The 15,225-nt window shown below is 39.7% G+C and overlaps 1 protein-coding gene across 1 annotated transcript in view; it reads right to left on the bottom strand.

Annotated features, from left to right (window-relative positions):
* The window catches only part of LOC145990024 (uncharacterized), a 65,833-nt gene extending 51,402 nt beyond the window's left edge, over positions 1–14,431 (bottom strand). Inside the window, exons 1-3 of the mRNA XM_083125649.1 lie at positions 13,984–14,431; positions 8,124–8,273; positions 3,502–3,811 (exon numbers count right to left, since the gene is read on the bottom strand). Coding sequence (XP_082981775.1) covers positions 3,502–3,811; positions 8,124–8,273; positions 13,984–14,190 — 667 coding nt within the window. The 5' untranslated portion in view covers positions 14,191–14,431. The remainder of the gene's footprint in view (positions 1–3,501; positions 3,812–8,123; positions 8,274–13,983) is intronic.
* Positions 14,432–15,225: the final 794 nt, after the last annotated feature.

The following is a 15,225-nucleotide window of genomic DNA, read 5'->3' as shown; positions in this document are numbered from 1 at the left end:
AAGGGCGATTAAAACATAGGTTTTTCCTCGCAAGCAGAGTCAGTAAAATTAAATGTCCTCCACATATAAATTGAGCAATACTTAAAGAGCACAAATAAAGTAAATGAAGTATGTATAGAAATTCTCGGGGTTAATAAGTAGCAGTAAAACCCCGGTTATACACCACCAAATTTCAAAGTTGTTTTATGACTGTAATTGGGTCAATGATAGTGTGGTAATTAATTGTTTGAACGTAAAGCACACGTTTTAAATAAGTATTAATGTAGGAATAACAAAAAATAATTTCATGTTTGAATATCTCGTACCTAATACCGTTTTGTTGTCCAATTTGTTAATTGTTATGGAGAATAGCAGTCTGTTATTCAAAATTGTTGATGATTTGTGAATTATATGAAAACAATCAGAATAATAAACGTTGTTGAATTCAATTATAGCTGTTTGTTATCATTTAAGAAACTTATAAAAAAACATATTAGTAATACCTGACAATATCCTATGACTTTTCTTGAATGTCAGTTGTCAAAATACTTGAACATATAAAAATGGTTCGTTTGCAGATTATTGGAGTTTAGAAGTGTAGTTAGATATATATTTGTAATTGTGTACTTCTGTTGCAGCGTTGTGTCTTCTGGAACTGCGTCTGACCTTTCAAGAAATATCCCTTTTGGAGTTATCGCCATATATATTGTTTTTATGAATAATTGTATTAATTGGCCTGCTGAATCCACCCTTGGGTTAGACTCAGTTAGTCACTTTGAATTTGTGCTGAATCTCGAATGAGATTTAAGGTGCCATACTATAGTGTGGCATTAGCCTTCAACTTAGAGACTTGTAAGTGGTTGATTTGGGGGGTTAGTTTTGATCCACGACCTTCAGCATTAGCTTCCTCCCTTAAAAGCCCTTAACCCAAGTAACCACATTACAAGGGCCCTTCATTAACTAAGGATGCGGTGTCTGGGTCTTTGGTAGTTCCATTTTCTCCCACCTGGCAGTGCTGGCGAGTGTTTCTCAGTTTGCACCAGTGGCGACTCACGGCTTTTTCGGAGTGTAGGAAGAAGTTATGGTAAACCGAGGAAGGTTTGAAAAATGGGTTCAATTACATTCAAACATCTTGCTTGTACATGTACTACCCATTGCATTTAGAATGTTACCTGCAGGCCATGCTCAAGGTGTGGCAAGGGGCCCTTGCTCCCCACTTTGAAGTACGAAATATTTAAATGTGAACCTATAAAAATTGACGATATTTCAGATTTTGCAAGAATTTATATTTTCTTCCCTCTCCCTGTCATGTGGATTGACGATAATAAAAAGTGTTGCTTAAACTTCAAAATTTTGCTAAATGCTTCTAAATTGTGGTAGGATTTATTATTAATTATTTTTCTTTTTTCGGATAATTGTAATTCTGCATCTGCTTTTCTATAGTTTTGAACTTGCGTTACTTATTTTTAACAGATATGTAATAGTGTAAATTCCACCCCCCCCCCAAATGTTTAAAATGGTGCAACAAACGACATGGGTTCAACATCGAACATAAAAAGGTTTGTGAAAATTGTTTACTTCCAACTTTCTACAGATTTCCAACCATAAAATTTCCTGATGAACTAAATCGGGCAGGATGAAGAAAAGATAGGATGGATTGTGACATGGTTGTATAAAAGCTTTCCGCTGGATCGGCATACTCCCTTTCGTTTGAAACATGTCTGCTGGTGAAGTAGAAATAAGATTTGGACATAATTTTATTTTTATTTCCTGAAAACATATTCCTTTGAATTCGATTTCCCTCTCCCAGGGATTGGCGTTTGCAGATTATGCTAGAAACTGTGCTAAGTTCAAACAAAGATCAAATTGTGCTTGGTTTGGTAACATTTTGTTGGGTTTGGAATCGCTGATTGAGGAAAGTCTTGCTGGTTCCTCGATCCTCGCCGATCTTCGTAACCTTTCCCCATTCCCTTGCACTGCCCCTTCCACCCTCACCCATCTGTTTGTAGGATGACCGCCGAGGTTCCTCAGTGAGCGGCAGAAAAGCCCGTGTCCATCGTCTTTTGACTGCTACTGGAGTGACCGAGACCAGTCAACTCTTGACAGTAGCTAATGTAGGTAATTGTACGTACATTGCGCTCATAATTATATAACATGCATTAAACTCCTAAAAAGTAGAGAACTGGAAATAAGTAAAAATGAACTGTAGGAAGTTCCTCATTTCCTACATGGAGGAATCTCCCCTGGTTTGCACTGTCTGCTGTGCTTTCCGCTGGCAGCTGTTTTGGTTTCAGTGGTTTGGTGGCATTGCAGGGTGGTGACTGGCAGGTTGGGTTGTTCACTGCATTGTGTTGCGGCATGGTGTGTGTTCCTTGGATTGGAAAACACAAATTTGCAACATGGAAACACCAAACTTCATGTATGAAATACTAAAACTGAGTTTACCACATCAATCATGTGTGTGTGTGTTTATATATATATATATATATATATATATATATATATATTGACATCGATATACAGGGTGGGCCATATTGTCCTTTAGGTAACCCCACAGGAAGTAGTCCGGTGAAGTTAGATCCGGGAATCTGGATGGCCAATGGACATCACTGAATGTCGAGATGAGCCGTCCCGGGAAGTGTCGTCGAAGGTTTGTCATTGACACTACTGCTGTATGACTAGTAGCACCATCCTGCTGCAGCCACATGTTCCTTAGCCAAGCCGTCTCATTTCGGGTATGAAGAATGTTCGTAGCATCGTGTTGTACCGCTCAGCGGTGACTGTGACTGTGTCATTCTGTTCGTATTAACAAATGTTCTCGTCAAGGTGGTGTCCATCTGAGGGATGTAATCTTCAAACACTGAACACAGTGCAAAACTCCCTATATATATATATTCAAAATTCCATAACTTTTCACAGGTGAGTTTATTTCCCTAACTCTTCCAGGTTTTCCAGAATCCTGATACTATAAAGGACAGCTGATTAGAGTACGAGTTTTTGTTTTAAGTCTACTTTATGCACAGATAGGCTAACCAGGACTGAACCTACAGTTTAAAGTATCCAAATCACTAGTAAACATGGGCATCCGGAAAGGGAAGGGGCAAGGGAGGCCATGCCACTCCCCCCCCCCCCCACACACACACACCAACTGGAAAATGAAAGTTAATCAAAAGTTATGTATTTCACACATATAGTTTCATTTTAGCCACAATAATATGTGCTGCATGAACACCATACATTCAAATTTAAGCAATTTTTTTTAGGGAACAACACTCTTTTGGGTAAAATGGGACTTGTTTGCCCTCCCTGGAAAAAAAATACCTTTGCTGCTCCCTGGAAAAAATCCTGCAGATGTCCATGCTAGTGCCTCCACCGGGTTTGGAAATCAGGACTTCTTAATTATAAGGCAATGACTTCACCACTATTCCACAGGGGAGGCCACATCTGATTAAAGCTACTGCTAAACGGAAGAAAAAAAGTTCAATGCTACTCAAGTAAACAAAATTTCCTTGTAAAACTCACCCCTTTTTCCAAATGCTGCAGCAGCCACCAACTGCTCGTGTGGAGTGGGATTTTTCTTGTCCGTGATTGCCGGAACGATCACTTGCTGCTCCGTGATTTCGACGAGCGTCTGCACACAGTGGTGTCCGAACAGCGTGCTCCGTCCAGTGTCCGTCACATACTGCCAATTCCCCTGCGTCGAATCGTGAGATGCTAACTCAGACTTCACCTTCATTATGAACTCAAGAATTTCCGGGCTCCTCAAAGACAAGGAATAGGAGTGCAAATTTGTGGCATCGTCTTCCGAAAACCACTGCAGCCTCTCTCTGCCCTACAGGTACAAAAGCATGTAATTAGGAAAATTATAAAAATGCTTCAAAGGAAAAACAATCTATTTAAAGCACAGCTGATACCATGGGCTGGTATTTTTATTTATGTACGAGGGGCGTATCATAAAGAATTACACTTTATTGTATTCGATACATACAGACATAGATACATTTAATCGGCTATATGCACTTTCTCAACATAGTCCCCCTGGAGCTGTAGACACTTACGCCAGCGGTGTGGAAGTCGTTCGAGACCATTTTGAAACCAGTTCTTTGGAGTTGTGTGCACCCCTCGCTGGACAGCCTCATGGAGTTCCTCACAATTGTTGAAATGGTGACCACGCAGGGGCTTCTTCATGGCGCCAAACAAGTGAAAATCGGACGGTGCCAAATCGGGAGAGTATGCTGGATGTGGTAACACCTTGAAACCCAGTCGGTCAGTAGCAGCTGTCGTTTCACGACTGGTGTGCGGCCAGACATTGTCATGTTGGAGAAGCACACCTTTGCCCCATTTGCCTTGCCTCTTCTTTGGAATCGCACGACGCAATCGCGTCAGTGTTGCCACGTAGACTGCACTGTTAACGGTGGTTCCCCTCGGTAGCCAATCAATGAGGATGATGCCATCACTACCCCAAAACACAGTGGCCATTTGTTTCCCAGCCGTGGGCGCTGTTTTGAATTTCTTGGATGGGGGCTTCCCTTATGTTTCCACTGCATGGATTGGGATTTGGTTTCCGGTTCGTGGTAATGCAGCCACACTTCATCACCTGTCACAAGCTTCCCCATGAAATCAGCTGGATTCTGGTCGTAAAGTTCCAAAAGCTCCCTGGAAATGTCTACGCGTTGTTGTTTGTGGCATGCGTTAAGACATTTCGGTACCCACCGAGCTGACACTTTACCCATTTTCAAGTCACTGTGCACAATGCGTTGCAGGGTTCGTCTGCTTAATCCCGTAATCCTCTCCAGTTCCGTAAACGTCACACGCCTGTTCTCCAGTATGACATTTTCCACACGCGCGATGTTTGCGTCTGTTTTCACACTCCCATGTCGCCCTGGACTCTTTCCCTTCTCCGTCGACGTTTGACCGTTTTTCCAGCCAGTTACCCAATTATACACCGTTTTCCGTGACACTGCATACTCGCCACACACAGCAACTAACCGTCTATGCATACGTGCCGTTGTTTCCCCTTCCTTCCACAAAAACCAACTCGTCCATCGTTGACCACGTTCATCTTGTTCCATGTTGTCCGCAACAGCACTCGTGACGTTGTGCTTCGACGGCTGCACAGGCCACAGACTACGCACTGTCACACGGTGCTGCCACCTGGCAGTAGACAAGGTACCTATGCACCCATCCTGCGCAGTGCGTGGAATTACGCCATTTCATTTTGCATTAAAACAATAAAGTGTAATTCTTTATGATACGCCCCTCGTATAAAGTGCTCACCTTGAACTGTCATAAAATTTGGTGTGGATTTCAAAATACAGGGCCAATTGATTGTATCAAACAAGAAAAGAAGTTTAGCAACACTGTATGTACATACACAGTGCGGTCCATAAGTTCCCGGACTAAGGCATTAACAAATTCAAAGTCAAAGGTCTATGATTTTGACTGCTTATTTACTCAAAATAGGATCCATTTGATGCAATACATTGCTTAGCACATGTTTTCAATCTCTTCACAGCCTCAGAAAAGTCTTCTTTCGGAAATGTCTTCAGTTTGTCGGTCACAGCCTTTTGGATCTCCTCAATCGAGTCGAATCTTGAACCCTTCAGGTGCATTTTCAGTTTTGGGAAGAGGAAATAGTCCGGAGGTGACAAATCTGGTGAATAAGGTGGATGGTGCAACGTGAAGACTTGCTTTTCAGCGACGGACTGGCGATTTTTGTTGCCGAATTAGCTGGGGCGTTGTCGTGCAGCAGAAAAAAATCACGAGAGGTGAGGAGGTCCGGGCGAACTCTTTGGTTTCGAGCTAGCAAGCGTTTTAACACTTCCTGATAGAATTCCTTATTTTCTGTTCTAACTGGAGGCACGAATTCTTTGTGAACAACTCCACTTCTATCGATGTTCTTGTTGGTCCGAGTTGTCGTCGCCCGACCACTGCATTCAACATCCTTCACTGTCTCCCAGCCCTCACGAAAACATTTGTGCCACTCAAAAACGGTCGCCCGACTCAGTGCTGACTCACTGTACGCCTTCTGAATCAGTTCCAATGTCTTTGTCGTTGAAAATTCAGCTGTGCAGCAAAAATTAATTACTACCTGCTGTTCCTCCTCCTCGTCCATCTCCCAAGTCTGACACAGATGTCAGATGTCCCCACTCTTCAACAACAACGGCAACTACGTAGTTCAACAGTCGTCCGCTAGATGGGGTTAATGGGAAGGCTGCAAAAAAATCAATACAGGAACTTATGGACCGCACTGTCTATCCACTTCATTTTTCAATATAATCATCACTATTTTCCAAGCACTTTCCGTTCCGTGGAAGAAGATTTTTGATACCTTCTTTGCCACCTGAGAGTTCAGCCGATCCAACAATACCATTTTCAACATCTCAGTTACTTTAAATCGATGAGATACAAGTAACTTTGAGATTCAGGAAGATGTGATGGTCGCTAGGTGCAAGGTCCATGTTATTCGAGGAGTGGTCAAAAAGTTTCCATCCGAACTTCTGAATCATCTAGAGAGCGAGGGTAAGAGTGTGTCGTCTAGCGTTGTCATGGATCAGAACAGTTCCTGGGTGTAGCATTCCACATCGTCGGTTTTGTGTGGCATGTATTCTTTTGATAGTGTTTCACAGTACGCATGGGATGTGATTGTTTTTACCGGCTTGTTGGTCCCAGAAAACAGTTGCCATGACTTTTCATGTTGATGTAGTTTTTTTGGTGTGAGCATTCACTCATTACACTCGGACCATACACTTCTCACAATTCTCACTCTTCTCACATCAGTATGAACTTTGTAGTTAAGAAATCGAATCCCAGACTGTACTTCTCAACTGGCGGGATTGTGTAATCGCTCAGCCATTTAACACGCTCCAATTCACAGGAAAACCAACAGCTGGCTAGCGAAAATACAACTGCTGTTACTGCACAGGCATGATCCAATCACTGTTGCCAGTCGGCCCTTATTTATTTAAAGCCCCTCAATTTTTTAGCAGAGTTCACTTGGCTCATAATGGATGATGTTAGGGAACAGGAGTACTTACGTACTTGAGACTGCAGTGGTAAGAGTATATAATAGGTTAAAGAAGGGTAACCTAGAGGACAGCTTGTTTCAAATGAAACCACCATCATGTAGTAAAAATTAACATGCCATTTCTTGAAAACTACATATGATAATTCAGTTCTGTTTTCTTTGTTCATTTAAATACATATGACGGTACGACAAATAACATATGAATCAGGTATTACTCTTCAACAATTGTTTTTTTTTTTATTATATGTTTTACTCTTACAGCTAATAATGAAAACAATAAAAACCTAGTTCACAACATGAGATTATTAGAAATATGTTCCACCCATGGGCGTCGCCAGGAATTGTTGTAGAGGAGGTCTGACCATTGATAAAACTTCAACAGTAGAAGTAAGAACAATAATAATAACACTTATTCTGGTAATTATTGCTATAATACAATAAGAACTATTATAAACAAAATAAATATACAAATTTATCAGTATTGTTGTTATTACCATTATTACTACAACTATTATATCCTTGGGGGGGGGGGTCTCTTTCACTTAATCCACGTAATTGTTTTTCATTATTTTTTTGTATTTTAGTTTGCATACTGAAATCCATAGTAGTTCTATTTTGTTACTAACTTCTAGTGGAAATTTTTTGGACTTCTAATAACTGTAGAACCAATTATTCTTTGAATTAAATGGTAGAACATGAAAACAAACCGGTTTCTGTATTTTATACATTGTTTTTTCAATCTGATACAGTTTTTACTTTCATTATTCTGTTCCAATAACTTTCTTTCTGATATTAACAATAAAAATAACAATATTTTTACTCTTTCGTAACTTGAAATGAATGATTTCCAGGGGATGGTCGACCGATCTGTTCCACCCCCTCCCCATGCCTATGATTCACATCCATTGGTTACAAGTGAGGTAGTAAGTAGCCTGCTCATATGAGTTCTGTAAAGTTTTCAAAGATTCTGAGAGCTGAAGTCTCACTTCTTCAAGGCCTCAATTCCAGTACCAAACAATCTCAAACGCATTTCAAGTCGATAAAAAAAAAAAAAAAAAGGTCAAATTTTGCCCTGGCTTCTCGACTAGCCATCCCAGAAGTCACAAAACACACTAACCGGTGAGTTAAGTGCATTCTTCATCTTCTGCTTGGCCTCATTGTTGGCATCAACAAAGAACACTGCATGGCTAACAATGCTATGTGGCTTGGGCTGCCACACTCGATACAGCTTTAGAAGATTTTCGCACCTCAAGTCTAAACCAAAGAGCTGAAAAATAAAACAAGTTTTCAATATTTATTTGCAAAAATCGCACACATATTAGACAATTGTACCGCTCGCAATTCCAACTGGCAGCTGGAAAGCAAATCAGCGATCAGTTGAATTCTCTTCAACTGACAAACGTACTGTAAAATGGGGAGAGAGAGAGAGAGAGAGTTAATCAGTAAAATTGTACATTAGTACACAAAGCATAGACAATTAGTACAGAAAACACCCAAATACTGTACAAATAAGCCAATAAAAACAATTGACAATAACAGACATACGCTTGGCAACATTGTAATGGGAGAGCGATGTTACCACTGCAGCTTTTACATCACAACTCACGTTGTTAACACTCATTGAGCCCCAAAAGTTTTTATTATTACATAATGTTGCTAACAACTCTGTGGTCAAATTTCATGGCTTTTGAATTATTATTTTTGTCACATATAAACTAATTTTACCAATGGGGTACCTGGGGGCAACCCTGAGGAGTAAAGGCACCTGGAGTGTGGTGCCGATCACATCACCTCCAAAATAGCAGAGGTCAAGAATGTGTGCCCCCCCCCCCAATCCCCTTAATGTGCCTTCATGGCATGGTGCTATATGCTCGGGGAACTTTAACGTTTTTAGAAAAGTGATGAAAATTAATTAAAACTCACTCATTGGATTGGCTTTCCTTCTGTAGCCTTGCTCAAATTTTAAATGTATGCAGCAGAGGCTAGATTTAGCAATTCACAATATTCTACTTAAAATAATGCTGTATTGAAGATTTTTATATCAAAACATACTTCAGTTAGAGAAAATTTTAATTTAAAAAAAATACAAAATATTGCATGAATTACCTAAATACACCTGTAGGAAAAAATTGTTACCATGACATGTCAATAAGATTACAATAGTTGAGCTAATTGAAGTACAAGGATAAAATTTTCCTCTTCAAATCTCATTTCTATATCTGCCACTGATACATAGGCGGTAACAGTTTCATATCGGCACAACGTATTTCTTCATTTTTACAGAAGAAACTACTTACGGAAATAGGTTTCTGTAGCATTTTCAAAGTTCGTGCAGGTATTTTCTCTCATCTTGGAATCAATTTCACCAGGAATGCATGTATTTTTCAAGAGAAATATCTCTCCGACGCACAATTGCCGTTGCTTTCATCTCCTTCCTCAACGTGAACCGGATGTAACCCCCTGTCAGTGTTTCCAACCATGTCGTTGTTTCGCAAGAAGACATAAAAACAAAACATACATTCCTGATATTACTACGACCCCAAATTTTAACTGTTTGCCTAACCTAACCTAACCGTGAATGGTTTGTGGGGTTATGCGTGAATAGTTTGTGGGGCATTTTTCGGTTAAGACGGTTGGAAACACTGCATACCCACTGATGATCCACAATGCTAGTCAAGCTGTGCCCGCCATATTGTGTGTTACGCAAGCAAAAAAAGGAAGAACAATAATTACTCGTAATGTGAAAAATTGAAATTATTTTAGTGAAAAAAGCATAATTCCGCCTTGAAGAATCTTTCGCAATGCAGAATATGTAAGTACGAATGTTAAAAATATCAAAATAAACGAGTGAGAGGTGTTGTGCCCATACGAAACTGGTACCGCAACAGATGTTGGTAACCAGAACAATAGTTTGACTTGATTTTTGTTAATAACTTTTGTTAACATTTTGGCTGCATGACCTCAGCTGGCTGCAAGATGTCGAGTGTGGAGGAAGTTCTACTCGCTGTGTCATTTTTGCGCAACAGAGAAGACCAAGAAGATTCTGGGTGATACCTTCACTGGGGGCAAGAGCTAATTATAGCGGACCTGTTGGTTTTGTCTTAAGTTTGGTCCCGATTCAACTATGTTCAGCACTGGATTCTTTGACCACTCCACGAAAGATTTTCCTTGATAAATAAATTACAAAACAAAACACACATCACATAAAACGATGCTCTCTCACTCGCTGCTGTCACCGGCGTGATGGTGGCGGGAGGGGAGCACGGGAAATGTTGCTAATATCAAAAAGGCTCTCTTAACATGTATTGGTAACAAATGTTTCTAACATTCTTTGATCTTTACCGACTTCTTGTGGATAACAAAATTTCTGTTGACAACACAAGAAATCTGTTGCTAACATGAGATGTTGATAACAAATTCACAAGCGTTTTACAAAATGTTACCAATATTTGTTCGAAACATGTGTTAGCAACTCTTGTGTAAACACAGCTTTACACTTGCCTATTAGCATGGGACATATCTTTCGATTTTGTGAAGAATTACCCTTTTTTTTTACCCTGCTTCTTTATGGTTTCCTGATTAAGTTAGGTGAATCAGGTGTTATGCTCTTAACATTATAATTATGCTCCTGTATGCATATATTGTTACTATTTATAAATATTGAGTAAGATCACTACGTTTGATTGGCATAGTATTTTCACACTTTCCTTTATTTCCTGCATACCTATACATGGGAGGGTAATGATATGGACAGTGGCAGGACTTTTACTTTAAAATAATATAAAATTCAACATGTATGTAAATTTTCTGGTAAATTTCTTATATCCGCAAGTCGGCTGAAATTTGTTAGTTGATTTAATTTGAATATTCGTACTTACATATTCTGCATTGAGAAACATTATTGAAGGTGGAATTTCGCTAATTTCACAGAAATAAGCTCTATTTGCGACATATCGAGTAAGTTTTCTTAGTTTCTTTTTGCCTTCGGTAACATGCAAAATGGCGGTCACAGTTTCACTACCGTACTCGGCATGCAGTATTTCCACCCGACTGCACCCAACAATACCTACGTAGCCCCACAAACCATTGACGCATAGCCCCACGAACCATTCCCGGTAAGGTTAGGTTAGGTTGGGTCATGTTTAGGTTAGAATAGTTAAAAATTGGTTTAGAAAAAAAATGCGTAGCCTCACACACCATTCTTGCACAGCCCCATGAACCATTGACACACAGCCCCACAAACCATTTGCGGAAACGTACCTTCTTCGTTACAAAAACACATGTTTGGAAACACTGACTGGCATTGACCGTGATTACGTCATCACACACAGGCAACATCCAGCTGGAAGGAAATGGATGGAACAGCTTTAGTGCATTGGTCACACATTTATATCGAAAAATAGAAGATTTACCGACAAAATTCAATGAACGATGCGAGAAAACACTTCCCTGAACTTCCACAACTATAAAGAAACTGCATTCGGTAAGTAATTTCTCCTGTAAATTTGAAGAAATCCGTCTTGCAGACATAAGAAATTGGTAAATATGCGATATCGCCCGAACGGATTTCTTCAAATTTACAGGAGAAACTACTTACTGAAATCAGTTTCTGTAGCATTGTCGAAGTTCTTCGAGGTACTTTCTTTCGCAAAAACTGAAAACTTCACAATAGAATGCTGCAGTACAAGAAATAATCACTTTTTATGTAAGGAACTTGCATTTTGTGTAAAGCGACAACAATATGCCATTGTTTTCATTATGTACCTGCAGATGGGACGAGCATCGAAAGTCACGCGGTCTCGCCAGTGTTTCCAAACGTGCCTTTTTTTTATGAGAATTTTTTTCTTTTTTTTTTAACTATGCTTACCTAACCTAACCCAACCTAACCTTGCCGGAAATGGTACGTGGTGCTTTCGTGAATGGTTTTTGGAGCTATCCGTCAATGGTTTGTGATGACATAATGAACACGAAAGTATATATTTTTTGGTGAAGAATGTTGCAACACTGCATACCCACTCCAAATCGACAAAACACAAGCACAACGTGCGATGATTCATGACGAGTGCACACCATATTGTCTGTTACCCAAGCGGAACAAGGAAGACAAATAATGAAAAGTTGACACTAATTTATGGAAAAAGGCATAACCTCACCTAAAAGAATCTTCCGCAATGCAGAATAGGTAAGTATCAATGCTAAAATTAACTAAATAAACGAGTGAGGTGGGTTCGGGCGATATCGCATAATTACCAAGATTATATTTTGTTAGTAATTACTTTGGCTGGTTCCTAGTCACTTTTGTTACTAGGTGCACCATATTTAACCCTAGATAGCTAAGGCTTCATCAAATTGACAACGCGTAAATACAAAGAGGTTTCCCTCACCCTTCCTTACCACATGATGTGCTTGGCACCCTCAGTACCTTCAATTGGCCTTGAGCTGTGGAGGGAGTGATACTGTCTGTGTTGAATTGCTGTCCAGTTGATAAGTTATTTGGGGTTATTTGATCTGTGCAGTCGTTCTGACGAAGCATTCCTTTAACGTAAGCAAGTTTGGCACATCACTTCTCATTCATTGATTGATTTATTGATTTAGTTTATTTTACTTCGCGTTTTGTGCCTCTTGGCTAATTTGCGAAGATGGGGATGAGTGATGAAATGATGAAATGGATGAAAATGGACATTCACAAACAACCATACCCGACCGGGATTCGAACCCGGGACCCTTGGCGTCGCAGCGCGATGTGCTAACCACTCGGCCACAGGGTCGGGCTCACTTCTCATTCAAAACAAAACTAAACAATGTAGTTTTGCTGCTATTGACAACTCATGACACAACATCCATCTATCAAACTTCGAAAAAACCTGTGATAATGGAGTTTTACAACACAACTAATGGTGCAGTGGACACAGAATCTGAGGTATATCAAATGACTAGCAGCTGAAAGACAAGATGGCCGATCTGTATTTTATGGCACACACAACAAGGTCATGATGATGAACCACAGAATCGGCGGCAGTTTGGAAACTAACTCTACACGGAACTTATGAAGACATGGATGACGAACCATTTTGCAATGCTCAACTTACCATGCCTGCTACTTTTGTCCATGGTAAAAATATTGTGTGGGTAAGAGTCTAGTTTACGTCCTTTTCCTAAGGAATACGTGTCATATATCGTTGGAAAGGTTATTTTATAAGGAATTCAACAAAGTAAATCCCAAGGCGAGGAAAAGTTTCCTGGAGGAGAAAATCGAGAAAAACCGATGTTGTCCGGATATGCGTGATTGAACGTACTGAGGACATTTTTCGATGATGAAGCACATATTTAGGGGTGAAATGAGTGCTAATGGAACCTAACCTAACAGGCCTAACCTAACCTCGTAGGCATACCTCGTTCCCGTGAATGGTTAGTGACAGAAAGTGTAAAAAGAAAAACTTACTTACTCTACGGATGCCGGAGCGCCAGCTGTCTGCTAGCACGGTTTTGTCAACGGGTAAGAAGGAGTGCGCAAGAAAGAGTAAACGGGTAAGAAGGAGTGGGCAAGAAGGACGTAAACTAGACTCTAGCCATTGTGTGTGTGTGTGTCTACAGAAGAAGTAGAGGCTAAGGAAAGAAAGAACAATATCTGCTCCTTCTGTCCATGCAAGAAACGGAGAATGGCAAAAATGTTTTGCAGCCATTGTTCCAAATATGTAGGGAAAACCAAACAAATTTGTGTTTTTAATGTAACTATGGACGTTAAATCATGTCAAAACGTTTTCATTTGTTACTAATACAGTACTATAAGAAACAAATTTATATTATTAGCCAATTTTAATTGCCAATAAAACATTTTCTATGAAGCACAAGACTAAGATCGTCAAAATGACTCCACCTTAGCGTTCCTGATTTTCCACGTTAGCTCTCTAGGGTTAAAATAAACATTACAAATATGTCAAATGTTAACATTACTGAAATGTACTCAAATTACTAACCTCCATCAACATACTATTGCCCACATTACGGTAACTGTCATTAGGAGCTTCCGAAGAGGGCAACCACCAACCATTGATGGCATCAAATTGCAGCAGGAAAGTATTGTCATCCTTGTTGCATATAAGAAGGGACACATAATCGTTTAACGATTCTCCTTCAGCATCCACCAAGTCTTCTGGATCATGCATTTTCCGTTTGGCTGCCATGCTACAAAACTCATATTACGGTTAATTTCACAAGACGCCCGGTAATAATTCGTAAAAAGTATTTTACTACGTCATGTCTCACTTGAAATTCAATGTAATCGGTTTGAATCTAGAAAAATAAACAAGTCGCAGGTATCTGCAATTACTTAATACATTGCATTTTGAATGACAATCTAGAAACTTTGTTAAAACACACTAAAAATTGAATATTAACATTGCTCCATTGATATCTTCCGGTTTCTTCTGCTCTGATGTTATGATCCTACCAACTAATTACTACCAAACTCAATACCGAATCAGAATAAGCTATTTCCTGAAAAATGTTATATATGTCTAACTAGCAACAATATAGTAGACCCATTTTGTTTTTGTTACTGTAAGAAGTACTTCTTACCCTTTTTTATCAATACATACAATCCAAATAAGTTCTACATTTATTAGAACTATCTCTGGGCGAGGGAATAAACTCAATAAACTGATCATACTTATCGCACAAGCCTCAAACGACTTCCCGCCCTTCGCCTAAAGTCAATGTCAAAGATGTTTTGTCTGTGGTTTCCGAGTGTTACTCCAGCAATGTATCAGTGACGTGCAGTGACGTCGACACTTGGGGTAGCAGTCAGTGGCGTGCTCAAGGGGGGGTTGTTGTGGGTCACACCCCTCCTCCCTTTAGGGCCAGTATTCCTACAAAAAAGAAGAATGTAAATAACAGAAAAAGATTGCAAAATTATGAATGAGTACTAGAATAAAGTACACGTAACCCCCACCCACATTTGAAAATAAAAAAACTATTTGATTTGACTCTAAGCCAGAGATCCTGGGTTCGAATCTCGGATTGGCCATTTGTGTTCTTTGTGTGTGTCCCTTCATCAATTTTGTCGTACCAAAGGTGGCGGAAAAGCGAAGTAAAATAAACCAAATTGAGAAATCAATCAATGATTTGATTTCATTTTTGTTACTTAGCGTCGCTTTTTTGTCACATTTGGTTAATTGCGAAGATACGATGAAATTGATGAAGGGACGAGCACAGGGAAC

Source organism: Lepisma saccharinum, chromosome 7 (genome assembly GCF_977018435.1).
Source record: "Lepisma saccharinum chromosome 7, izLepSacc3.1, whole genome shotgun sequence".
NCBI lineage: Eukaryota > Metazoa > Arthropoda > Insecta > Zygentoma > Lepismatidae > Lepisma > Lepisma saccharinum.
This window is presented reverse-complemented; position numbering and strand designations above follow the sequence as displayed.